Source organism: Erpetoichthys calabaricus, chromosome 16 (assembly GCF_900747795.2).
Source record: "Erpetoichthys calabaricus chromosome 16, fErpCal1.3, whole genome shotgun sequence".
Lineage (NCBI taxonomy): Eukaryota > Metazoa > Chordata > Cladistia > Polypteriformes > Polypteridae > Erpetoichthys > Erpetoichthys calabaricus.
In genome coordinates this window covers 2729631-2756776 of record NC_041409.2, presented here as the reverse complement: position 1 = coordinate 2756776, position 27146 = coordinate 2729631, and the positions used below count along the sequence as shown (strand labels likewise).

Genomic DNA, 27146 nt, shown 5'->3' with positions numbered 1-27146 from the left:
CTGGAAGGTTCTCCTCTCTCCACAGAGGACCTCTGGAGCTCTGACAGAGTGACCATCGGGTTCTTGGTCACCTCCCTGACTAAGGCTCTTCTCCCCCGATTGCTCAGTTTAGATGGCCGGCCAGCTCTAGGAAGAGTCCTGGTGGTTTCGAACTTCTTCCACTTACGGATGATGAAGGCCACTGTGCTCATTGGGACCTTCAAAGCAGCAGAAATTTTTCTGTAACCTTCCCCAGATTTGTGCCTCAAGACAATCCTGTCTCGGAGGTCTACAGACAATTCCTTTGACTTTATGCTTGGTTTGTGCTCTGACATGAACTGTCAACTGTGGACCTTATATAGACAGGTGTGTGCCTTTCCAAATAATGTCCAGTCAACTGAATTTACCACAGGTGGACTCCAGTTAAGCTGCAGAAACATCTCAAGGATGATCAGGGGAAACAGGATGCAGCTGAGCTCAATTTTGAGCTTCACGGCAAAGGCTGTGAATACTTATGTACATGTGCTTTCTCAATTTTTTTATTTTTAATAAATTTGCAAAAACCTCAAGTAAGCTTTTTTCACGTTGTCATTATGGGGTGTTGTGTATAGAATTCTGAGGAAAAAAATGAATTTAATCCATTTTGGAATAAGGCTGTAACATAACAAAATGTGGAAAAAGTGATGCGCTGTGAATACTTTCCGGATGCACTGTACCAGAGGCACAGGTAAAATACACAAAAGAATTTATTTTCTTTAGCTGTGGGACATGTCTTCCCCGTGCCCAACTGGCCCTACACAGTCTCCAAAAACACCACCAAAGAAACAACCCCAAAACACACTCTTCTTATCCTCCACTCCTCCCAGGGCAGCAGCAGCAGCAGCGTCGTCGTCGTCTTCGTCCTCCCGACTCTGGCGCCCTGAGTAGTGGCTGCAGGCTCCACTTATAGCCCACCCGTAAGTGCTGCAGGTGCTCGCTGACCTACTTCCCCCCTGCAGTTCCGGGTGTGGCTGCCCTCCCGCCCAGACGGGCTTGTTAAGCCGTGCATCTCTATGCCGCTCCCCCTGGCGGAGGCCACAGAGCCCAACCAGGATGAGCTCCGGTGTTCCATAAAAGTGGCCCTGACGCAACCCAGGGGGGCTGCCAACAAAGGTTCCGAGGAACATAGTGTGGCTTCCATGGCTGCTCCCCCAAATCCAGTGACAAAGGGGCGTCCCGGCCATCTGCCACAGAGCGTATAAAAAGCTCCTGAAATACGAATATGGAAAGTAATGACAATGAGAGGTACGAGCTAGCAGAGTTGTATCTGAAGCACAGTCCTCTCTCTGTAGCTCATTTCCCAATTATGTTGATAACACAGAAGAGTTACGTGCCATTTATATGTCATTCACGCCCGCTTTTCCTAATCAGAGTCACCAAAGTGTACAAAACACACATTCAGAGGCTGGACAATATTGGTAAAGAACGTCTCATCACAGTTCAAACTTCACGGTAGAGCCCAAGCTCTATAAATCACACATTGTGAGAGATCTCGAGGACACCTGCAATGATACCTCCTTGACACTCCAAAGAAATCCTGCATTGAAGAAACTGCAGTGTGCACTTTACAAAATGGCAGCCAGGCAGCATTGTGCCCCTAAAAAATGTATGGAAGTGGATGTAAGTACAAGAAGAAAAACAATTACAGAGCATCAGATAGGCTATGTGAGTAGAATTGGGGCCAGTGGAGGCAGAGCTGGTGTGGTTGCTACCAAATTTCTCAGCGTCTTTTGACTGTGACATTAACAATGATGAATGTTGCTCCATATTATTCTAATTCTTATATTATGTAAGACACGTATTTCCATAAATATCTTGCCTCTTTCAGCTGCTATGAGTAAATATATGTGACTGAGTATCATGCTTATACTTCATTTCAAATACACCCTTCCAACACCAATGAACCTGCAGAGATGTGGATTGAAGGAGGACCCATAGTGAGGGTTGTGTGGAATGAGTGACACATTGGCACACATACTCACAGGTCTTACCCAGACAAGATATAGAGGGTGTCACGAAGAGGTCCTCAGAACACTAGCGAACATCTTGGAGCAGGAGAGACCAGTCTGATCCATCTAGTTTATCAGGGTAGGGGAGAAGCCATCATCCTTCAAGAAAATCGGGAAGAACCTCCTGTAGATAGTGCAGTCAAGGTAAATGATGGTTGGTCTGGAAACAAAGTTACTTTTCTCCCAGGTTGTCCAGGTAACTCTGCAGCCCGATATGGTAATATGGTCTGTGGAGGTAAAGAAGATAATCTGCATCGAATTGATGGTACCATGGGAAAATGGTGGCCAAGAGTCCTCAGAATGGAAAGCAACCAAGTATGAAGACCTGGTCTCACAATGAAGGGAAGAAAGGGTGACAGGCCTGAATACTCACAATCGAGGTTGGTTCAAGGGATTCCTGGTGCTGTCTGTGTGGTCAAGGTTTATCACCCCAGGACTGTCGGGATGAGAAAGAAGGTGGGTGGAGGGTCAGTGGAGAGAACCTCTTGCTGGCTTTGGAATAGGTGATAGGAATTGACCTGAAAGCCAGGAGAAGATAGGCCAACACGCCAACTGGAAGACAACATGGTTCAGGGTTGAAACATCTGACGACATTATCTCATGGTCAAAGGCTACAGTCGCAAGAATTTGGTTGAAGGTATAAGCACCTAGTTGCTGCGAATAAAAGGAATTATACAATACTAGCCAACCTGCGGCGTAGCATACGCCGCATAATTATGTATTGATGGGTGAACACTCCCTGAAAGACACAGTTGTCCAAATGGGGTTGGTTTTGAGGATACGACTGTAGGTGAATGAAAAGATGTAACTCTGGAGAGGGCAACATACAATACAGAGTGTTACACGCTGCATACAGCGATTCACATCTGCGACAAATATGATTCTTCTTAGATGGTGCTGTCGCGTCCACCCTCGCTCTCAAAGCATACTCACCGCCTGGTCATGTGCCCGCTCACAAAAGCAACTAACAGAGACCCGCCCACCAACTGTAAGACCATGGGATACCCCTCGCAAACTGTTCTACACGCCGCATACAGCGATTCACATCCGCGACAAACAAACTGTTCTACACGCTGCATACAGTGATTCACATCCGCAACAAACATGCTTCTTCTTATGGGGTGGGTTTGAGGATACGACTGTAAGGGAACTCTGGAGAGAGTAATATACAATTGTCCATGACTGAAAACTGGAGGACCTCTGCCGCGCCTCCACCTCCCAGAGCGAGGGACGGACGGCTGGCGCGCACGGAGGGCGGAACACATCCGCGACAAATATGATTCCTCTTAGATGGTGCTGTCGTGTCCACCCTCGCTCTCGAAGCATACACACTGCCTGGTCATGTGCCCGCTCACAAGAGCAACTAACAGACCCGCCCACCAACTGTAAGACCATGGGATACCCCTCGCAAACTGTTCTACATGCCGCATACAGCGATTCACATCCGCGACAAACATGCTTCTTCAGAGGTGCATGTGGAGTGTAGCAGACACGAATGCGAATGACGCCCTGCTCTGTGAGTTGCTGCGTCCGAGTTGGTGGGCGTGGCTCTGCGAGTTGTCATCGTATGCAATGGTCTTGGAGTTGGTGGGCGTGGCTCCATCATGCGTGCTTCCATGGGTGTGTTGCTTGCGCTGGTGGCGGCTTAGTGAATTATATATATACTGTACATGATTTCCATATTTTTTTAATAGCACATAAGTGCTTTTTACGTTTGTGACTGTCTGATGAATGCAGAGTTTCTTTTTTAACATAACCCACCTAACTTAGCCTGTTAGACCTGCTCAGGAGGTGGTCTACGTTAGTCTCTGACTCCAAAAAGCCAACTGCAACTCCATGTAGTCTCATTCTTGGTCCACTGCTAGTCCACTGCTCTGGGGTGCACTGCAACAGCACTAAACCGCAAAGTGTGTCTTGTCACCATAGATGCATACCAAGACCAGATAATGAGGGATCATTCCAAGCTGACAGCACATGCAACAAGGCCCTCAATTTGTCATGCTATGGAAAGAAGCCAGGTCAGATAAAGTGTGTGAGGAGATGACATACACTCAGTTGATAGGGCCTAACGTAACAGTGGTGTCCTTAGTATGTGTATTAGAGGCAAGAGAGATCCTGTCGTAGGGCCATGAGCAGCGATATTGGAAAGGGAAAAGTTCGATTTGCTGTCACCGTTTTGGGTGTGTGAGGGGAGTCATAACTCCATGTAACACAATATGAAGTACCCTAGGAAGAACTCCTTAAAAAAAGCAAGTCAGGGAGGAAAGGGCAGTTTGGATTTGGGCTTGATGACAAGAGTGTGTAAGGCTCTTGGCTTGATCTTCATTAGAATGTGTGAAAAAGTCAACAAGAAATATTCTTTCTTAGGACAATGAGTGGTGCAGAGAGACCAGAGAGCAGATCCAAAAGTATTCAGTCACAGCTACAAGTAACACACGGATGCCACCACTTTGCTTTCAGTAATACCTGCGCAAACAAGATAACCCAGCCTGGAAACAGTCGCTCCTTGAACCGTGTGGGTGGAGGAGGTACATTTCGGTTGGAATATGCATGTGGAAATGCCCCAAATGTACTCTTCTCAGTGTCCTAAGTGACAAACTGGTTGGTATTCTTTAGTACAAGTGTGACAGACCCCCAGAAATTGTTTTTCCTAGGAGAACATAAGATGTGAAGACGGAAAGGGGTGAAGCAAGTTGGGTTGATGAGATGAGATATTCTTCTACAGGTCAACTCCAGGACACCTGGAATTAGCCTATTGTGAGGGTGAGTGTTCTCTGGGTGTCTGGTCCTTTGCTGGTTCCTAATAGTGCCCAATGCCATCAGGATGGGCTCCCTCCTACTCCTAACGAGGTGCATAAAGTCAATTGATGGATGATGTACTGTAAGCTATTGATGCCCTCTTGCTGTTGCATCAGCTGTGCCTCATTAATATGAGCAGCACAAGCAAGTCACATGCACAAAGCTTAAGGGCTCCATTTTAATTGCTCTGTTTGCTCTTTTCTCCAGCTGCCCACCCTAGTAGAGTAATGCTTGACTTACCCAGAAGACACTTGCCAGCTCTCATTATGAGTCCCCTTGGGGCAGCTGCAAATTGAGCCCAGAGCAGAGCGCAAACTGAACGGAAATGTTTCGTTTCGCTCTCATCTCATCCTGATTGGAGTTATGGCGAGATGCAGGCCTGTTCCGATGGGCAGCAACAGTCGTAAGGAAGGAAGTTATGGCAATGTGAAAAGCAGGAATGGAACATTCAGCTGTGATTGACCATTCAAACTACTTTGCTAGTGGTTCACACACTCCATATACGGAGGTGGCAGTTGCCGCTGTTTTGTTGTTAGACCCCCTGTTACTCCACTATGTAATAAAATGTGTGTGTCTTCTCCCTCCGTGTGATTTGATTGGTCAATTTGGTTTTGGTGATGCGCTTGAAGTGTGAGGTACACAGGGAGGACTAAAGGTATAGGATGCATGCTGAGAGTCACGTTCAAATGTGTGAAGTAGATAAACGGAGAGGAGGTGAGCAAGGCCCCTCGAAAAACAACAGAGTCAGAGAAGCAGGCTTTATGGAAATGTGCTAGAGAGATGGAGTGCCAGTCAAGAGATGTTCAGACACACGAGAATACCAAGGAAAGGTACATACAGAGCAAGAAATATCAAACATTTTTAAATGTATTCTATTATCATAACGTGGCTAGAACCCCTCGTAAATACTCAATTACCTACAGTTTGGAGTAAAGGCTTCATAGCAGATCATTGAAATGGCCAGATAGGCAAAGGCCTGGAAGCTAAGCTGTGTTGCCATCCTGCAACTGTTCATTGCACTCATCAATAAGCCTGTCAAATGGAAACCTAAAAGCAGAACATCAAAGACTTATCACTGTTCCTGATGCTACTCTACCGATATACACCCTTTCAGATGATAGTTGCTTATGGAGTTACCAGTGGATTCCGTCACATGATTCATTCCCATCCGTCCATCCATCTTCTAACCTATCATCACTTGTCACCTCATCCTATTCCCTTCTAAAACAGCTTTTCCTGGCAAGGGTCATGGAGGGCAGAAGGACAAGCAGGTCAGCTCAGAGTTCCATGACCCCTAGTTACAGATTCTCTCCCTTCCCTGTATGTATGAAGTGTCCTGAGTCTGCCACAGGGTCTAAAAAAAAGATTGTGGCATGCCTGAGGTAGCTCTGTGGAATTGGGGGGGTATGGGTGGGGGGGAGGGACCAACCATGGAGGAATCCCTATGTCATAGTCAAACCACCTCAATCGGCTCTTCTCGATCTGGAGGAGCAGTGATTCTTCTCTGGGGAATGTCCCAAATCTCTGACCTTATCACCTAATCTGGAATGTCTGCCCATGTACGCTGTGAAGAAACCTCATTTCTGATGCTGGAACTCATGATTTCATCTTTTTCTGATCATTACCCACAGCTCATGGACATAAGAGAGAACAGGAAGGAAGGTCGACTGGTAAACAGATAAGTGTTTCATTACATTCAGCTCCCATTTCACCACCATGAATGGGTATGATGCCTGCAGAACTGTGGCTACAGTTCCAACCTACTTCTCAACCTCACGTTCCTTTTTTCCATCACTTGTGAAAAACATCCCAAGATACTTGAACTCCTCCACTAAGGGAAGTTGTTTCCCCTCAGCTGGAGAGAGCAATCCTCAGTTTTCCAAGAGAGAACCATGAGCTCAGATTAGGAGGTGCTAATTATCATTCCAGCAGCAAATCCTTCAAGTAAGTGACAAATGTCACGGTCAGATAAGGCAAAGAGGACAATTTCATCTACATAAAGCATCAATGCTATCACTAGCCTCCCCAACCAGACACACACCTTGATGCCCCATCCATGAAAAACACAGCCATGACAGAGTCTGATACCCACAGTAAACGAATTCAGCCAAACACATGGCACTCACTGCATTCACGTGCAGGATGAAAAGCACACAAGAATGGCCTTGTGACCCCATAGTCCTGCAGCACTTCCCACATCATGTAACGAGAGATGCACATGGACTGGGTTATTATACTGCCAAGTACCCTCCAGAAATTGTGCCAGGAAAAAAGAACTGGTCTACTGTACCACAGCCAGGACGGAATCCACAATGATCCTCCTGAATCTTTCGCTTAACCATCAGACGTTTTTCTTCTTCCAGCAACCTAACATATGCTTTATCTGGGAAACTGATGAGTGTGAGCCCTCTGAAGTTGGAACACATCCTTAAATATGGGGACCACCACACCAGTCTGCCATTCCAAGTGACATAGAATAGATATGTCAACCACACTAACCCAGCAATGTCTAGTGCTTTCAACATCTCCAGTCAGAGTTGGATGAGGTGGATACCATCACTTCCGTAAAGATCAAACACTACTCCTTAATGGAGATACGGGGAGCTCAAACAAAAGTTCAATGGAAGGAGGAACACATGTGACTCAGAGAAACGTAAAACAAAGTAGGATGGAGCAGCGAGGAGACGAGTAGGCCACTGTAGGAAACTGGGAGGGATATTCAAAATGTATCCTTTATGTCACAACGTTGAAAACCAATGGAGTTGGTGGTACCAACTGATGCTATTGCTTCATCAAAAACTTTGAGAGTAGGCAGCATGTTATAGCAGCACAGCATGGTGTGAGGACCAGGTTTATTTCTCGCTAGCTTCTGTAAGCACAAGATGTTACACCTTCAGAACAGCCCCCTCAATGACCCTGCGGAGATGGGGCACCACCTGTCATGAGGTGCAAAGACCTCCACAAGTCAAAAGGACTTCATCTATCATTCTATCTTGAATTATGAACCGACCTCCTATAACAATCGCACTGTGCCTGGTGGGTGTTCTGGCACTTTGAGCTCACAATTCTGAGGCCCCCCCTTGTTAATGTCGCAGTCTTACAGGTTCCCTTAAAACCGAGAAGACGAATGTCAGTTGTGGAGAAGCACTATGACTACAGAGAGTCACTATTTTAAGATTAAAAGAAAAAACGAACATGAAGTCAATTGGCGACCCTAAAGTTGACCAATACAAGTGAGTGTGGCTATGTGGGCATGCATGTGCCCCATGATGGGCTGACAGACCACCCATGGTGGGCTCCAGCTGCACTGTAACTCTAAAATGGCCTAAGCACATTCAGATGACAGCAGTTGGATGGATGAGTGATTACTGCTCTCTGCCTCCCTTTTTCAGTCCCTGAAGTCAGCCTGGGGGTTCTCCCCTCGAGGTGTGCCACAACGACAACATGAAATCCATCAAGTGGAATCCATTCCTTGATTTATGAAGGTTGACCACAGAAATGCAGACCAAATATGAAATGCAGATAATAGTTTTCTCTTTATTACTGCAGCAAATGACATGTTTGCAAGTCGCACAGACAGACATTCTAAATGTGCTCTAACAGCTGTCCATGTTATAAGGAGAAATCAACATGTAGAACATCTAAACAGATTCAATAATTAGATAAGCGCATGAAGATGCTGCATCTACAGACGGAGGTTGACATTTTTACCCTCCCCGTGCCGTGTAATACAAGGAACTCGTCATTATTACGAGAGTAGCTTCTCACCAGCCCTGATTACGGATGTCCACTGATGTGGACACAGTGTGCTTTTGGCCTGTCTCCATCATCAGTTAACACAACCTGGCAGGATAATGATTTACAACTTCCTTAGATTTGGAAATTTTGCTTTTCTTGGATCAGTGCGAATAAAGAAGTGCTGAACAGAACTGATTGATGTCTTCAGCTTCCAAAGGCGCAAAAATTTTTCCAAGCTTAACCCCTCGTTTTGAGGGAAGAATTTGTTGCCATTGTCCATAGATGGTAAAATCAATTTCATGGATATCAGCTCTTCTTGGCAAAAATTGGGCATGACCAAGCATCAAATAAAAAAACAATGTGTGGGGCTGGTAGTAAGCAAGTAGCCGCACCGTTCAGAACATACAAACTACCTGGCAATGCACGTAAAGGCAATAAGATTTTGGAGCGGTAGGCTGATCCCTTTTTCTAGTTGAAGATTTCATTCTAATGTCTACCAGTGAGGTAAGAGAGATTCAGCTTTGAAGCCACCTGGTAATGTCCACAAATGGGCCTTTGGATCTACTTAAAATAGTTCAAAATTCCCATGGTCCTTTTTTTGTTTTTTTTTTGAAAATTCTTCCAACTTCTTAAACTTCTGAATTTAAGCTTTTAATTTTTGTCTGGATTAGGCTCTGTGATTTCTGGTGTGGTTTGTAACAGGCAGATAAAGATGCAGGTAGAATGCCTGGCTGGTGCTGGGAGTTGAGGTACTAATTGTTACCGTCTGTCTAGCCTTGGATTTATGAGGTGGTCAGAATTTCAGACCCTGAAAACAAAATTTTTATCATGGGTTCGCTGAAACAATCAGAAAAGAAATTCATGCCATGATGCATTCTTGTTAATGCTATCATTTCTCGTCTCAAAATCAAGGCCAAAGTCCTAAAGCATAAGGAATTAAACAAACGACCACAGGGTTCTCCATGAACGTCCCGTCTGCCTACATGCAAAGTGAGGGAGAGGTGATAAGAGACACTTCCACAACCTGACAAGGCTTAACCCAAACCTGGATAAATATCAATTATAAACTTACAAAACAAAAAAAAAAAAAAAAAATAAGCAGTATCAATAATAAAAAAAAAATGGAAAAGCATAATACACCCTGGTCGAAGTCCCAACATCTCAATGTTACACACCTCTGCTTATCGACCAAAAGGTCTACTGAGAAATTCAATTCACACGCAACAATTCTGTTTTGTTGGTGCGCACCACAAATCTAATCAGGCCATTGTTTCGCTGCAATTCCAACTCTAATCATGAGACTCTGGGTGTCTATTGTGGACGTACACGTCAAATGCTATCGTCCTTACTATGGCAGCGCTCAAGTTTCTCATTTGAGCCGCTTAGTGGTGTGGATCAGGATTATTTAGTAACCTCCTCCATCTTTATACCCTTTATTTTAGTGTAACTTAGCTTTAATAAAACAATTTTTGTGTCCGACAAGTGGGAGATAAAGCACTTGGAGAAGATTCACCAGGAGCTTCAGCCAATCTGTGCAAAAAAATCAATGGACATTTCTTAGTCTTCAGAAAAGGAAGAGTTGAACTTCAGTCCAAATTAGATGGATGCCTCCTCACATTGGAAAAGTGTGAGAAACTGCCGCCTTTTGGAATGCCTAACACCAGCAGACCTTCTGGGAGTTGCCCGGTCTGTCATCTTTGCCGTCATCTTCTTCTAGATCAGCTATACTCAGTTCGTGGTTGATGGAGACTCTGAGGCCATCCAGCTCCTTCTTGTGTGCTTGAAGGACTAGTTCAGTTAATCGAGTGAAGGACTGGGGAAGAAAAGACAGAACGTGTTATACACCATGAAAAAAAAATACTCAATTCTACAATTTACTCTAAGCACAGCTCAGAGGCCTACCAAACAGTCACAACATATCCAAAGTCTATAGAAGATGTTCCTTTAGCTTACCCAGATGGTTTTAAGTACCAGGTGGAATGAACCATACTTTAAATCAAAGGGCTACACATCATTAAATAAAAATCATTTATGCTCAGATGGTATCATGTACTGGGAAGACCCCATCTGGAGTATCGTATACCGTTGTGCTCACCATGCTACAAAAACGATAGAGCAGCACTTAAAGACATGCAGAGGGGAACAACCGGGTGTATCCCAGGATTCAAGGACATGTCATACTCTGGTAGACTCCGAGAATTAAACCTCTTTAGTCTTGAGAAGAGCACAGTATAATACAGACCTTCAAAATCCCCAAAGGCATTGATTAAGGAGATCCAGCAGAATTCTTTCAACTTGAATCACGGACACTGGTTGGAAATTAAGGGGACATGCATTTAGGGCTAAAAGGCAGAAAGAACTTCTTTATACAAAGAGTTGTGGGAATCTGAAATAAACTACAGAGCCATGGAGGTGAAGATTTGAGAAAGATCTGGATGAGATATTGGGTCAGCTTAGCTATTAACTTAACAAACAAGCAACACATGGCCTGAATGGTCTCCTCTTGTTGGTTAACTTTCTTGATGGCATCTCCATATCTGGCCATTTGACTAGTCAGTCGTGTGACAACAAGAGTTGTATCGCTGTGGAAAATGTCATGCAAGAGTTGTCAAGAAGTTTCAACCAATAAGAATCAAATATCCATAAAAATGCATTCACTCAAATTTCAATGACACTAAGCAGATCTTACAACCTCCAGAAATCCAATACATTGAGGAGGCCGTCGCTTTATATTATACGTCAGTGATAACATCTGTTCACCCTATGTTAATATTAGGGTTGGGGAAGGAGTTATCTGACTCAAGTCAAATAAACCACATGACAAAAACCTGCAATCCCATTGGCTGTCCAGTGGAGTTACTGAATCGCGGAGGTCTGTAGCTGGACCCATCTCAGATTTTGATCTGTAAAATGGTAAAAGGCTGGGATTAAGACATGCAGGGGCCCTCAAAATGATCAGAGAAGCAAGGCAGAGTGCTGTGAGGTTTAACACAAAGAACCAAGGCGTCACTTTTTTTGGGTCATAATATTCCTTTGATTATAATACTAATACTATGAATGAGTGAACATTACCTGTGCATAAATTCATAACAGTTCTTTTTATGAGTGGCAAGTCTGCAAATGGCATGACAACAGATATAACACTTGATCTGAAGGTTTGTCACTAGCATGTTGCAGCAGAAGATGGGATTTGACAGACATGGACACCTTTTTTTTTGTTCAGTCTCTGGCGATGTTTCCGCTAAGGTGTGGGATGCATACAACGTTTTTTTTTTTGTTTGTTTTCAGCACACAGTATTTTCCAATGGCATACAAAGACGTGAGACAAGAAAGCCACTGTTCCCCCATGTTGAATGTTGAAGCCAGACATCTCTTTAAATGAGATTTACAACTGACAACAAATTAAGCAATGCTCAGGAGCTGAAGCCCGCGACTACTGTGAACACCCCAAGAGAAATGGATTCTGCCCGATTCTATCATTTCAGGGAGTCACTTTCACCCAGTAAATCTGGAAAAGTACAACACAAGTCAAGATACCGAATGGCAGCATGCAAAACAAATAGAACATCAAAAAGATGGGAGTGTGCAGTAAATCCGATTACCTCAGTTTCCAGCTGGCAATTGAGAAGTATATCATGTAAAGACACACAAGCCGGTCTCATCTGGCATGTGATGTGCGTGTGCCATGCTGATCAGCACTGTCGCTTCATCTGTAGCTGTAGTTTGGGTGAACTGTAACCTAACAAGATGACACGACCCGTTGTAGTTTACCCCCAAGGCCTGTACTGGTAGGAAAGGATCTTGAAGAAGGTAATGTCATATGGTAAAGTGAGAAAAACATCTTGTACTGAAGATTTTTTTCTGATTAAAAGGTGGTCAAAGATGGTTGGGAGACCCTAAGCACAGTGAGACTCACCTATGGATCACCTGAGAGACCACATACAACTGTGATGGTCACACCTGGGACTTTGAAAGTCAGGAGAGCCAGGACTGTGGAACCAATTGCAATGGGCTTCTCTCAGCTGCTGATATAACTGGAGGACCCATCTACTCAATGCCATATCCTTTCTCTCCAAGGGAGTGTGGGTCGAACGTCGAGGGAAGGGACACTGGTCACAGAGGTTGCAAGATCAGCGTATCATAGCACCCCTGCCTAATCCAGTTTCCCACATCAAAACCTTACCAAACCATCTCCACATGGCACACCAATTACTCACCGCTTTAATATTATAATTGGTGCAGGCACTTGTCTCAAAGAAGTCCATCCCATACTCCTTTGCAAGCTGCAACACAAGAGAGAGAAAATGAGTGTGAGCGGATTCCACAAAAACCAACGACCCACAATCCACTTTGAACAGAGTGAGGCCATGGACAGGAACCATCGGGCCATTCCACTACCTTACAGCTGAAGGAGGAAAATGGAAAAGAACCTGAGGAAGAATGCATGAAGAGTGAACAAGTACCATGCTCAGGTATGGAAGGTCTGTATCAATTCCCTCTGTAATGCAGATGGCCACCCCCTGCTCTGGATCCTCCAAAGTAAAGTCAAGCCAATTGTAAATCTGCTTTAAGTGTTTGAAAATTAATTCTATCTCCTCTGTTGACTCAAAATCTTTTAGATTCTCAGAAGTCTGATGGCACTTTGCAAATAAAACTCCTCACTGCTACTGTAGGAACAGTTAATGTCTTAAATGCATTTGGATTTTCTGGAAACTGCTTATCCAGGCTCTGGTCCTAATTCTCAGGTTACATGGAATCAATAGTGGCCTAGCTTCCTGAACCGTCCCATATGTGGAACGGAAACTTAGAAAGTTCTGATCATCTCCTTGTAACAAACGCCAGCAGCCATTTGGATACTTGTTTTGTTGTAGACATCTTATATTCTATAGATTATACAAACTCATGGCACCTAAGTCAATTGGCTATGCTAATTAGCCCCAATTATACTCCCCCCTGAATCAATGTCATCATGCTGTGGATGCCTACAACTTCCTGTGACTCACCTTTATCAAAATTGACCAATATCCATGGTACATGTGAAGAAGCAAAGTCTTAATTTTCAGAGTCTGTAGACATGCTAACCATTCTAGTAGTTTTCACTGAAAGCCATATAAGATGAAATCCCATTGGCAAAATAACAGGGGGTCTGTGAGATGAAGCAAAACCAGTAATTTGTAGGATGCATCTACTTCCATCCAATCTGTGGAAACTGTGAGGTGACAACACTTTTCTGCAAACCAGGAATATTTACATGCTGTCTGGGAAACCATCTTAGCTCCAAAGAATTCAGACCTCCAGGACAAGCAACTGGGTACAGACTCTTTAAAGTTCACACAGCCTTATGTCCTCTAGTATTCACCAACGCATGTGCTATACCCATCTAACTGCGGAGACAATTGTATGTCCTAGTGGGAATCCCAAATCAAGAAGAATTAATAGTTCTGAGATTAGCACTGGGCTTTGGAATAATACTTTCTCATGTTATTTTCTTAATTGCTCGTTCTAGGGAGGATCACTGTAACAGCAGGCCGAAGTAGGTCAGCCCGAACTTCCCTGTCCCCAGCTACAGAGTCCAACTCTTCCTTTTGGAATTCCCTTGTATTCCCAAAAGAGCTGAGAGACCTAATCTGACCAGTGGGATGTATCTGGAGCAACTCAAGAGGAAATAGCCCGGGGGACATCCTTCCAACATGCCCAAAACACCTCATCTGGCTCATCTCAATCTGGAGAGCAGGAATCTACCTTAACGTTCCCCCAAATTGCTGAGCTTCTCACTGTATCACAGAGTGTCAGCCCAGCAAACTAGCAAAGAAACCTCATTACTGTTGATTGTACTCTGGATCAACGTTATTATAGTTAATGAAAACTAAAATCAAAACTGAAACTATTATTAAAAAAACATTTTCATAAACTGAAATAAAATAATTAACAAAACCGAAATGAAAAACTAAAACTAAACGAAACTATTAAAGTAGCTGGAAAGACTAACTGAAATAAAATAATAAAAACTAAAATATTTTTAGTTTTCGTTTTTGAATGAATATTTTTGCCGTTAGTCTTTAACCCTTGTAAGTTTTAACTCCAAAACAGAAAGTCATCCACCACGAGCCGTCCTCGCACATATTCATCCAGTTAATGATGGCTGGTGACGAAGGGCGGCTGTTCACACAGCATTTGCGGAGACAGAGCAAGCCGAGTACAGGTGCATAAAGCGTGCGAAATAGAAAGCGATTTGTGTGCCGCCTTTCTTTGCGCTTGTTGTATATCAAGATGTAATTCAAACGGCTGAAATCAGAATTTGCTGGTCAACAAAAACTTTACGGTATGGACAGACAAATCACGAGTGAGTGACGTTTCAGTTTATTTCTCAGGTGACTGTTTTTTGTTGACAGCAAATTACCTGCCAGTTCGCACTGGAGAAATCGTTTTTACTTTCTCATATACGAATTACTGTATAGAGAAAGTATAGTAATAATGAAAAAATTCGACCTCGATGTTTTGATGAATCTTGACGTTAAATACCTTCCAGAGTCCAAAAATACTGTTTTTTGGAAGTGTGTGTGTGTGTAAACACGATAACTCAAAAACGCAACTAGATAGATGGATGAAATTCGGCATGTGGTTGTTACACCACAATTGTAGATCTGTATTAACTTTTGGGCCAAATCCATCACCCAGAAGTGGTACTTTACCTGAACACATACAATTTTTTTTTATTTTTTATGCAGCTGCAGAGTCCGGTTTATTCAACACTACTTTTATAATAATTGCTCAATATATTATTAACTTGATTTGTTGGTGATGGTTCTTTAATGTACATAATATAAAAATATAATCATTGTCTTGCGGTTTACTCCTCAAATATCCATCCCCATATCGGAGTATACAAGAAAGTCGAGGGGAGACAACTCCCGATTTTTGAAAATAAAACGGCACTGATCAAGACACTGACTAGGTCATCATACAAGATCAGCGTATTGTTGCTGACCAATCACTTTTGCTTTAAAAATATCATTTAACAATGAAGCGATACAAACAAAGGTAGAGAGTCTGACAAGTGATGAAAAACTAAACATACCAATGGGTTTCTGTTTTTATTCTATATTTATTAATTTATCTTTTTTAGTTCATATTCACAACTCAAAATACCTGATATTGTGAAAGTAATCCATTAGCAGAATTATATTTTAAAATATTTGTCTCCCTTTTTTCAATGTTTTTCTCTCTCTCTCAAAATAGATAGTTGAAATATCATATTCTTTTTGTTCTTAACATCAGCCTTATCATACATATTTCATACCAGGGAGTTTTCCTGCCTTACATTCAAACCTGCTGTGGTAAGCTTCAGGTTTCCTGTGATCCTGCTCTGGATAAACAGGTTTAGATAATGTACCGTATATATTGTTCTTAATCTCAAATGCTGTGTCTGTTGTTTTGTGCCTGTCCGTATTCCTATTACCTGCTCTTGCCCTGCTCATTATGGGTTTACTGTTCTTATGGTAGACTATTTAAGACTCACCATCTCTAACCTTCACACTACATGCTTGTTGTTCTTTGTTTCCCTCAATACAGCTAGGTGAGGTCTGCACACTCATTCAAGTCTAAGAGCCCTGTTCTTCCTAAGCCCCTGTGATTTTCATGAGAAAATATTTAAAAAATTATGCAATTGAGTAAAATTATTCGTATTCAGTGTCTAGTTTTGATTACGCTTGTTTTTATCAGACAAAAAACAAAACCAGATAGTAAACCAGGCAGTGTAGTAAGCTTCCACTAACATTAAACTCATATTCAAATCTTTTAAGTGTATTGTTCTGTCTGATTGTGACACAAAACTAACTCCAGGCCATAATTACTAAAACTGAAACTAATATATATAAAAAAAAAATATATAAATGTCTTTGTGACATAAAAACTAAAAATACAAGATGAAGGAAAACTAAAACTAAACTGAATTTCCAAGTAAGGTCAGAAACAATATAGACATAAAAACTAATATAAAAAGGCAAAACTATACTAACCTTGCTCCGGATCTTTTCCTTTCGGTCATTACCCACAGCTCATGACTATAGGTGAAGATAGAAATATACATGTAGCTCAAGTGACAAAGCAAGGGTTTTGTCTTAAGACTGGATTGGTACAGCACCCACAGAACAACTGCCACCACGTCAGTCTGCCTGAAGATCTCATGTTTCCTCTTTCCATCGCTCATAAATAAGATCGCGAGATTGTGGATTTCAGCTATACCACCTGTACCTCAGAACAGGACATCCACGTAAAGCTAAGCAGGTTCAGGCCTGGTCAGTACTTGGATTGGAGGCCATCTTGGAAAAGCTGTTGGGGAAGGCAGCAGAGGGCGCTTACGTGGTCTGTGTGTGCAGTGATGGGGACATTGTGCTGCAAAAATGGTGCTGATCTACGGAAGAGACATAAAACTGAGGTCCTGACTCTTTCTGGTCATAAAAGTTCCCTGGATATCTTTGACGAAGAGTAGGGTTTCCTACCAATTTCATAAAGAGTCAGGCTAAATTTGCCCACCATGGCCTGGTCATTCCAGCTTCCTAATCATCCTCCATTTCTAATTGGCCAACTGTATCTCTCACCTCTTAACCACCGAAAAACTACTGTGATGCTAGGGTACCAGCACAAAATGGCTGCTGTCACATCATCCAGGTGGATGCAGTAGATTGGTGGTGGTTGAAGAGTCTCTCCACTCTCTATGTGAAGCACTATATAAATGCAACATCTTCTTCTTGGACTCCTCCACTAAGGACAGTTGTTCCCTCCTCACCTGTTGAGAGCAATCCACTCTTTTCCAAGTGAGAACCATGACTTCAGACTTGGAGGTGCTGATCCTCATCTCAGCCACTTTGTTCTCAGCAGTTAATTTCTCAAATGCATACCAAAGGTCACACTCGGAAGAGGCAAAGATGACGTCTTCTGCATCAAGCAACAATTAAACTCTCCAAATTGGCAGCAGCTTGATGTCCCAGTCCATGAAAACCACAAACTACAGCGGTGACAAGACACAGCCATGATAGAGTCCGATACCCATCACAAACAAATTCGGATTAATGCCAAGTATTTGGACATTGTTCACTGCATTCATGATGGGACTGAATAGCAAGCAAGAGCTGCCCTGTGACCCCATTGTCCTGCAGCACCTCCAATGACACATGATGAGGGACACAGCCATATGATTTTTGCAAATCTACAAAACACATTGTAGACCTGGTTCTCCCACTCTCGTGCATCCTCCAGCAACTGCATTAAGGAGAAGAACTGCAGGATGGTATCTGCGTTGTTCCTCCCGTATCTCTGGCTCAACCATCAGACGGACTCTACACTCCAGCAACCTAACATATACTTTACCTGGGAGGCCGAGGAGTAGTTGGAAAACACCTTTCTTAAATGTGGTAGACTGGCATGATGGTTCTTGTATATAAGAAAGAATAATTGTATATAATACAAAATCTACATAATATAAAAGAGCTTTGGATAAAGCATAAAAAACCAGGACTTGAACTTCAAATACAGTAGCTGAGAGAGAGTGAGAAAAGAGAGGCTGGGAGCATGCGGAGATATAATATGATTCTTTGGAGCCCCTTCATGGTGAACTCTGTCACTGCATGTGAACAGTTCTGGTAAGCTAATCATTCATTTATTTATTACGGAGTCTTTTATGTGTGCGTCACTTCAAACAAGTTACAGAAAAGCGAGTGCACACAAAGAGAGCAAGATCCAGTGAAGTGGTCTGGGTGGTACTTTAACCCCCAGTCCTATCAACCTGCAGTCCAAATCTAAAGGCCTCACTGCTTACAAACATCTACTGTATAATAAAACACTAACATCTGTGTGTGTGTGGCCAGTCCATCAGAGTAATCTGATTGGTCAGCTTGGCTTTGGTGACATGACTGAAAGAGGAAGTGCGAATGTGAGACACACGAGGAGGAGTAAAGGTGTAGGAGGAAGGCTGAGCGTCGCTTTTAAAAGCATCAAGTATAAAACTGGACTGGAGGTGAGTAAGGCACTTCGAAAATAATTAGGCTTTATGAGAACACACTTAGGGAACGAAGCACCGGTCAGGAGAGGTTACCAAAACAAGGTACACATAGTGTAAGAGATATCAAATATTTTAATACTTATTCTGACAGGTCACCGGGCTAGTATCTAATAAAGGAAGAGGCAAATAAACTGTTACTTTACACAGTTTGCTGGTAGATTACACTTGTCACCATGTAAGACCAGCGCTTCTGGAAGAAGAAAAAAAAAAAAAGGATGGAAGGGGATACAACATTTGCCATTTCTTGGAATACTTGAACCAATACTACATCAGGTAAGAGGTAGTCTTGCCAAAGCCAGACGTACAATATGTATATCTGAAGACAACCAGGAGTGAAGAGTGAAGTTTGCTTAAAAGTGGGTGAGAACAATTAGACGGCTCACCGGGTGTCTTATTTCTAATCCAGTCCAATCCTCATGGAGGTGGCACTCAAAATGGAGGTGGTGATTTTGAATTTCAAAAATCAGAGGTGCTCACGTTAACCTGGTCCGATGGATAGCAAGCTTCCGATTACGATGAACAGTTGAAAAGTTTCCGAAAACACATAAAAGTATGTCGTGTGTACAGAGAGCACATTACACGTCTTAAAAATAAACATAACCTGATGCAAGGGAAAACCCTTTCCCTACTATCCTATTATGCACTGGTGTTTGATAGAATCAATGGATGAGTGGCAAACATGAACGATGCATTGTGTGCTCTCTATTGTTTAGCGTTACGACAATAGTGTAGGAGTCAATGTGAGTTTGAAAGAACTGTCAGCTATATTCGTGAAAATATGAACTGCAAGCTACACATTTGACATAAACGGTGTGTCAGACTCTGCTGAAAGGACTGGCGTTAAGAGAACTGGTAGTGAAGAGCCACAGGAGATGCAGATTTCCACTCTCTAAACACCCAAATGATCAAATATGCCTTATAATAACAGTAGAAGCATGGACAAGGCTGCACAACATCCACCTTCTGACTGCACATCTAAACAAGTAAATAAAGTTAGTTAACATTACTGTCTAATTGCAAAATGCAAACATGTCATACCAGACAATAGCCACAGCATTTTAACACGATATAAATTCACAGACCGCAATGCTTATGTAAACTCGATTTGCTGCTGTTATATCATATAGTGATGTAATAGTTTAAATGACAGAAAGATAACATAGCAAAAAGAGGCACTTCCCAAACATACGCAGCCCAGGAGTTGTGGTGGTCTACGTGTTTGTGTGTCTGTCTTCACCACCACTGTGCTCATTACAACGTGCAAATTAATCATTAAGGTTCAGTTTCCTTGTGCTACTGAGCTCCTGATTCAATTTACAGCAATTTTAGCTTTTGATTTTTCTCTCAGAGTCAAATCTTTTGTTCAGTTTCTTCTGCTCTCTCTCTCTGAAACCTCAGCAGGGGTTTAAAATGCACGGACTGAAGAACCTGGGGGCGGAGTTTTGTCAGAATTAGCCCTGTGGGTGGAGCTTTTGCAGCACAAAAGGAGCTATTTGTTGTCCCCGAACGTGTATTCTCATTTTGAGAATCGTGACTGATCCTGCAAGACTAAGCAAGAGTTGATATTATGAAATAAAGGCAGCAAAATGTGCCTATACACCATCATTAATCCCCCATTTTCACTGGATTAAAGTAGTTTGATGTTGGATGGGTCAGATTAACCTGAAAAAGCAGTGTCCTTCTTCACAATTCCCAAAATTCACAGATTCACAAAACTTAAGGTGGTGTAAACATTCAGGCATTGTGGAGCAGGAGACTCAAAGGTCACCGCATCAGGCACCTACTCGTACACTAGGAACTGAAGGGCAACCACTCATGTACTGTATCACAGCTGTGTGAAAAAGTAAGTGCACCCCAATGGAAATTGGTGACTTTTTCAACAAATTTGAACAGGCAAACAGGAGATCTTCCTGCAAACAGAGCCTACAGGAAATATACGTGAACAAATGACAACCAAGACAGACCTGATTGGTTCATTTAGATTATGAGAATGAATACAAGTGCAGTCATTGTGTACAAAAGCAGAGATCACCCCTGCATTTATCACCACTTCAAATCCATCAAACTGGAATCATGTGTTCCAGATGAGGTGCCAATGATTAGAACCTCCTTACGGAGAAAGCAGGTGGACCCTGCTGTATTAGATATCGAGATTCTGATGTTCTCTTGGCTATTGACATGTGTGGTGTTCTCATGCCAAGATCAAAAGAGCCCTTGAAGGCCCTCAGAAAGAAGGCTGTGAATGTCTTGGAATCTGGCAAGGGATTGAAAAAGATCACCAGAATATCTGAAATCAATCATTCCATTGCAAAGGAAAATCATCTACAAATGGCAAACACATCAAACCAATGCTAATTTGACCAGGACTGGTCAGCCCAGCAATTTCAGTCCAAAGGCTGACCATTTGATACCAAAGGAAGTCTGTAGAAATCCCCAAAATTAATTGTGGGATCTGCATGTAACTCATGGTGTCAATTAGAAAGAGACTTTGCATTCCAAAAAAGATCATTAGAGCAAGATGACTGTTTGCCATCGAACATCTAAGAAAAGACCAGATCCTCTGCGACAAAGTGGTTTGGACAGGTTAATCAAAAATAGAGTTGTTTGTTCACAGTAATAGTAGACATGTTTGATGGCAGGAGAAGTGTCTCATACCATCTGGGAAAGGTGATGGTGGAAATGTTCTGGTTTGCGATTGTTTGCTGCCTTAGGGCCTGGGCAGCTTGTAGTCATCAAGTCGACTATGAATTTGGCATCGTATTAAGGTGTTGTTGAGGAGAATGCAGGGCCATCTGCCCTGAAGGTTGAAGTTCAACCAGAATGGACCTTTCACCATGATAATGATCTGAAGCACACTAGCAATTCCACCAAGGAGTAGCTCAAAGAGAAGTAATGAAGGGTTATGGACTGGAATACTCAAAGCCTTGACTTGAATCAATTTGAGATGTTGTGGGGGTTTTGAAAGGGACAGGACATGCAAGAAAAGTGACACATCTTGCAGCTGAAGGAATTTTAACATGAAGGAGTGCTTCAAAGGTGATGCCAGAGACCGGTGGGCAGTTATGCAAAATGCCCACCGAAGTTGCTTCTGCTGAAGGGGGTAATACCCACTTCTGATGCCAAGGGTGGACTTACTTTTTCGACAGCAGACCATTAAATCTATTGATATTGATACTCCATCCAATCTGTAGGCATCGTCTGCATGAAGATCTGCTGTTTGTGTGATCAAATATGTTGAAAAAGGCAACAGTTTCCATGGGGTGAGATTACTTTTTCACAGTACTGTGTGTACTTAATAATAAGAGATGTCTACAAAAATAAATGTAACTCTACGTACTGTGCAGCCAAGACTGCAACTGCTGTGTATCTGTCATGAGCAAGACACAATATGAGGTGAGACACAAAAATAACTGGTCTGGACTTGGGGATTTCCTGGAAAACTGTCTGGAGGTCGGCTGGACAAGAATCATAGAACTACATCCCCTCCTTCACGCCCTCTCAAACCACCGACCGGCTAGGTATATCCTGTGAAGAGGCCAGTCAGTATTTGCACAACAATCGCTACATGAGTTGCCGCGATAATGTCGGGTGGAGAAAAAAAAAAAAAAAAAAAAAAAAAATCGAACAGCGAATAAACATTTTCCTTTTTTCCATAAGGCAGTTTTTAACTGACAAAAACATTTCTATCCTCGATCATCCTCTCTATTTGCCCAATTTAACTCCCTGTGATTTTTACTTGTTCCTGAAAATCAAAAGGGACCTGAAGACAAAAAATGGCAAGCCTGTTGAAGAGCTTCAAGCAAGAAGATTTCCAGTACTGTTTCAATCGATGGAAGATACGTATGGAGTGATGTAGAGCTCGGGAGAGGGAGTATACAGAAGGTGACAATGTTTAGAACACTAATTCATCAGTAAATATTTTTTTTTTACTAATCCGGTTATTTTTGTGTCTCACCTCGTATTGTTTAGAGGAGAATCGTCCGTATCTGCCACTTTACATCGACTGGATGAGAAGAACTCCACCATGTTTGCATGTGCACAAAGATCACTGATTGATATCTGCTATGTAAAGAAAACAGAAGGCCCGTCTGTCTGTCACTATACAGTCCTGCACTCCTTGACCGGTCGGAATCCAAGTTTGCATTAATTGTTCTCTAGGACAAGAAAGACTACTCTGGAACTCAAACTTTGACCCTGTGGGGTCCCTGTGGGTTTTTTTCCCCTGTGTGCTACAGTTTATACACCAGTGCCACCTGTGGGCTCAGAGCAAGTGAAACACCCCACCATACTGAAGTGTGACTGGCAGACAAACTGACCAGAGCTTAACATGGCATACAGGGCAACACTGTGAGTGCTGTTTCAATCTACTGTCATATAAAATGGAGTATGGTGCGCTTTTGCAGGGGGTGTTGTGTGAGGCTTGATCAAGAGTGGAACATCAGCTTAACACAAAGGAGAATCAAAGGATTGGTGTTAAAACTCCTGCTTTGTCCAGCACTACAAACCATCCACCTTGAACTAAAAGGATGAGTCAGACATGGCAGTATTCACAGTTACAACCCAACAAAGAGTTACCACAATTCTGCAATCCAATCAGACCCAAAAAGAACAAATTCTCAACTCACAGGAACACAGACATTGGCAGAGAGGCAGTGTGGATGATAGATGGGACTGCTAGTAAGAATAACAGGGTCACCATTTGAAAAACATACCAACCTTTGCTTCCTTTCCATAACCCATTCTACAAATACACCTTGGCATGGCGGGCACTTGGTCTAGTGCTTCATAAAACCTTTAAACAATACCCTTACCATATGTTGTTAACTGCACACATGGAGAATTTAGGGTCCACGCTCAAGAGAAGTCCTGTTATTTTGTGTGAGGCTCCCAGAGTTACATGCTGATGCTGTATAAACCTGGAGTGTTACATCATAACTTTTCAAATGTGCTGGAGAGGACTTCCAATCTGGACCCCACTCTCACTACTACCACCAACTTTCTGGCCCCATGATTAATAGTACACATCAAACACTTGAAGCAAAGGAAGAAATAGCTGCTGTGACACTGAGCTCGAGCACTGCCATCAAAGTGTCACTCCTGGAAGCTGAAAACAGAACAGCCCTCAGCCTGATGTGTCTTAATAATTCACAAGCTAAAAAGCAAATCCTGGTTATAGAGAAACTGAGTTTTGGTCTCTGAGAAACCAGGCTAAATTTCTCCGCGAGTAACCCAGGTTATGTGGCCATGTAAACCCTTAAACCGGTTAAGGACGTTGTAGTCTGTACATGTCCATTGCACTCGGTCAGCCTGCGCATGTGTTGGCTTTTCACAAGCTTTCAGCAGCCACAGGCAGAAGTGTCTACCAAGACACATTTCCCGAGGCAAATGCTTGGATGATGGCATTATTCCCTATCCTGGTCAAAATAATCTGAATATACAGTGCTAAACTCTGTAGCAGAATCGCGGGAGCAGTGTTGAGAGTAACGCGTTACAAGTAATGTGTGTTACATTGTCCGATTACTTCTTAAGGTAGTAACCTAATGCAATAGATGTATAAAGACATGGACAAATTAGTTGGTCCCCTTCCAGCTCACTGAAAAAGTGATGACATGAAAAGTAATTGTCCCCTGTCTACCTGCATGCCTTTGGTATGTCATTGAGTAAAGCAAAGCAAAGCAAGTGTGACAAGAGATTAAATGTCGCTTATTCTACAAAGAGCTTCTAAAGTGTCCTAGACTCATTTGTTGGGATCCCTGGAAAAGATCTAAAATAATTGGATTTGAGTGATTTTTCAGACTTGCTCTTTTCTTGAATTCGTATCACACATGTCTCCAATCGTGCAATCAGCTATTCAGATGATTTAAATGGAGAAAAGTCGACACTCTGCTGTTTGGTATCATCATGTGTCCCACACTGAACATGGAGAGAGATGTCTGAGGAGATCGGAAAGAAAATGACAGAGCAGCTTGTTAAAAAGGCAAAGGCTAGAAGACCATCTCCAAGCAGCTTGATGTTCCTGTGACAACAGTTGCAAATATTATGAAGTTGTTGAAGGTCCATGGGACTGTAGCCAACCTCCCTGGAAAATCAACCCCAGAATGAGCAGAAGGAGAATGAGAATGGTAGACTAAAACCCATGGAAAACATCTAAAGAGATAAAAACTGAACTCCACAGTCAAGGTCCATCAATGACTGACTACACCATCCATCACTTTTTGAATAGAAGAAGATCCAGGAGGACTCCACATAGAAAAAGCCACGCTGGAATTTGCATATTGACAGGCCACAGTGCCTCTGGGAGAAAGAAGGTCCTTTGTACAGATGAGACAAAACTGGAGCTTTTTGGCAAGTCACATCAGCTCTATCAGATCACAGATGTCAATGAAAAAAAACATGGAGGAGGCTCAGTTATATTTCAGGGCTGCTTTGCTGCATTGGGCACAGGATGCCTTGAGTCTGTGCGGAGAACAATGATATCTCAAGGCTATCAGGACATTCTGGAGCAAAATGTACTGCCCAGTGTCAGAAAGCTCTGTCTCAGTTGCAGGTCACGGATCCACCCAACAGGATATGAGCCAAAACACACAGCTAAAAGCACCCAATACTGGCTAAGAACAACACATTAGACTATTCTGAAGTGGCCTTCTAGGAGCCCTGATTTGAATCCTATCAAACATTTATGGACACAACTGAACCATGCAGTCTGGAGAAGACCCCTTCAAACTTGACACAGCTGGAGCAGTTTGCCCAGGAAGAGTGGGCCAGAAGACCTGCGGGCAGGTGCAGAAGTCTCATGGAGAGCTCCAGGAATCACTTGTTTGCAAGGATTACAAACCCTAAAGGTTGTGCAACAAAATAATTAGGTAAAAGGTCCCATCATTTTTGTTCAAGCCATTTTTGACCGTGTTATTATTTGAAATATTTTGTGGAATCAAAACTCTAAAGCAAAGTCTGATTTTTGTTAAATACACAATAAACAATGATGGGGGGCAAATACTTTGGTCCATTTCAACTTATTTCAGAGACAGTTGTGGGTTCCTCATTGTTCATGAAGGGGCACCAACAGATTTGTCCATTTGTCTGTATCTTATTGAAATAAAAATCCCTGCGTTATTCTTAACCCAGCAGCACTGGATGCAACTCAAGAAGCACACGTATCGGTATGCCGCTCCTTCACAGGGCTCGACCGCACAGCCAAGCGATAAAGAGTGTGCTGTTTGCAGTCCAGTAACAGAAGCATGTTAACAAAGTGTCTGTTTAGTATTAATGCAGCTATTTGCTATCGATACACTGAAACAAGGGCAGTACGGTGGTGCAGTGGTAGTGCTGATGCCTCATAGTAAAAAGACTTGGGTTTCGCATCCCAGGTTCTCCCCGTGTCTGCGTGGGTTTCCTCCGGGTAATCCGGCTTCCTCCCACAGTCCAAAGACATGCAGGTTAGGTGCACTGGCAATTCTAAATTGTCCCTAGTGCGTGCTTGGTGTGTGGGTGTGTGTGTGCACCCTGCCCGGGGTTTGTTTCCTGCCTTGCGCCCTGTGTTGGTTGGGATTGGTTCCAGCAGACCCCCATGACCCTGTAGTTAGGATAAAGCGGGTTGGATAATGGATGGATGGACACTGAAACAATGTGATGGGAGTCTGTACCACAAATCACCAGTGGTTCGGGTCCCACCCGTAAAAAACGGATTGACGTTATTCACTCCACAGAAGGAGTACCCTTATTTGTAAAGAAAATGGACACTGGCTTGTTTTCATATTCACAGTGGTGTTGATGAGGACGTTGAACTCTTTTTGGCGCAGTTTAATGAAGTCCGAGTGTTTTGCTAAAGGTGAACTCCGGAAGCGTACTTGCGCACGTAAGCAAAGTCTGTTAAGAAGCCATGTTACTCACCTGGCCCTGGTGTTGTGCATGCATGTGGTCATAGTGGACAGCTGGAGGGCTCTCACAATTGCAGTTCTACCACCAATTTAGGGGGCTGGTGCTGTGTCCTTTTCTCTCCCACCCTCTGCGCACCGGATGACTGACCCTCTGACATCACTTCTGGTGTCCTTCCAACCCCCAACCCCGCCTCTTCCAACCAGAAGGAGTGAAAACCAGAAGCTCTGCCATCTTTGTCAGTTCTAATAATGAATTTGTGTCTGAAAAGACATCTCCACAATCATTGTGTGTTTTTTTTTTTATCCACTCTTTATCGTTGTCCTCTCGGTTCTCATACAGTGTGAAAATGTAAGGGTGGAACACAACGACAATGTACTGCTCTGTCAGCCAGGATCATGAAATTAAAGAAGACGTGATAATGCAAGAGTGGCATCTATACACTTGAGGTTTTCTACTGAAGCAGGCTAAAAGACAATGGCCGGCCACTAACGTCACCATTTTCTGAGCAATCTTATCAGTTTTTAACAGCCCAGTTCTTAATGCTACGGGTTCTCTTTTTGACCACAAAGGATGCTTGCAGTCTAAATGGTCAGAGTTTGTCAATCCTGCTCCCACCTGTACTCACTAGGGCTACCATTACAAGC

General features: G+C 43.0%; 1 protein-coding gene across 1 annotated transcript in view; it reads right to left on the bottom strand.

Moving 5' to 3' along the window:
- Positions 1 to 8338: 8338 nt before the first annotated feature.
- The window catches only part of rab15 (RAB15, member RAS oncogene family), a 76420-nt gene continuing 57612 nt past the window's right edge, over positions 8339 to 27146 (bottom strand). The window contains exons 6-7 of the mRNA XM_028821884.2: positions 12782 to 12847; positions 8339 to 10377 (exon numbers count right to left, since the gene is read on the bottom strand). Coding sequence (XP_028677717.1) covers positions 10219 to 10377; positions 12782 to 12847 — 225 coding nt within the window. The 3' untranslated portion in view covers positions 8339 to 10218. The remainder of the gene's footprint in view (positions 10378 to 12781; positions 12848 to 27146) is intronic.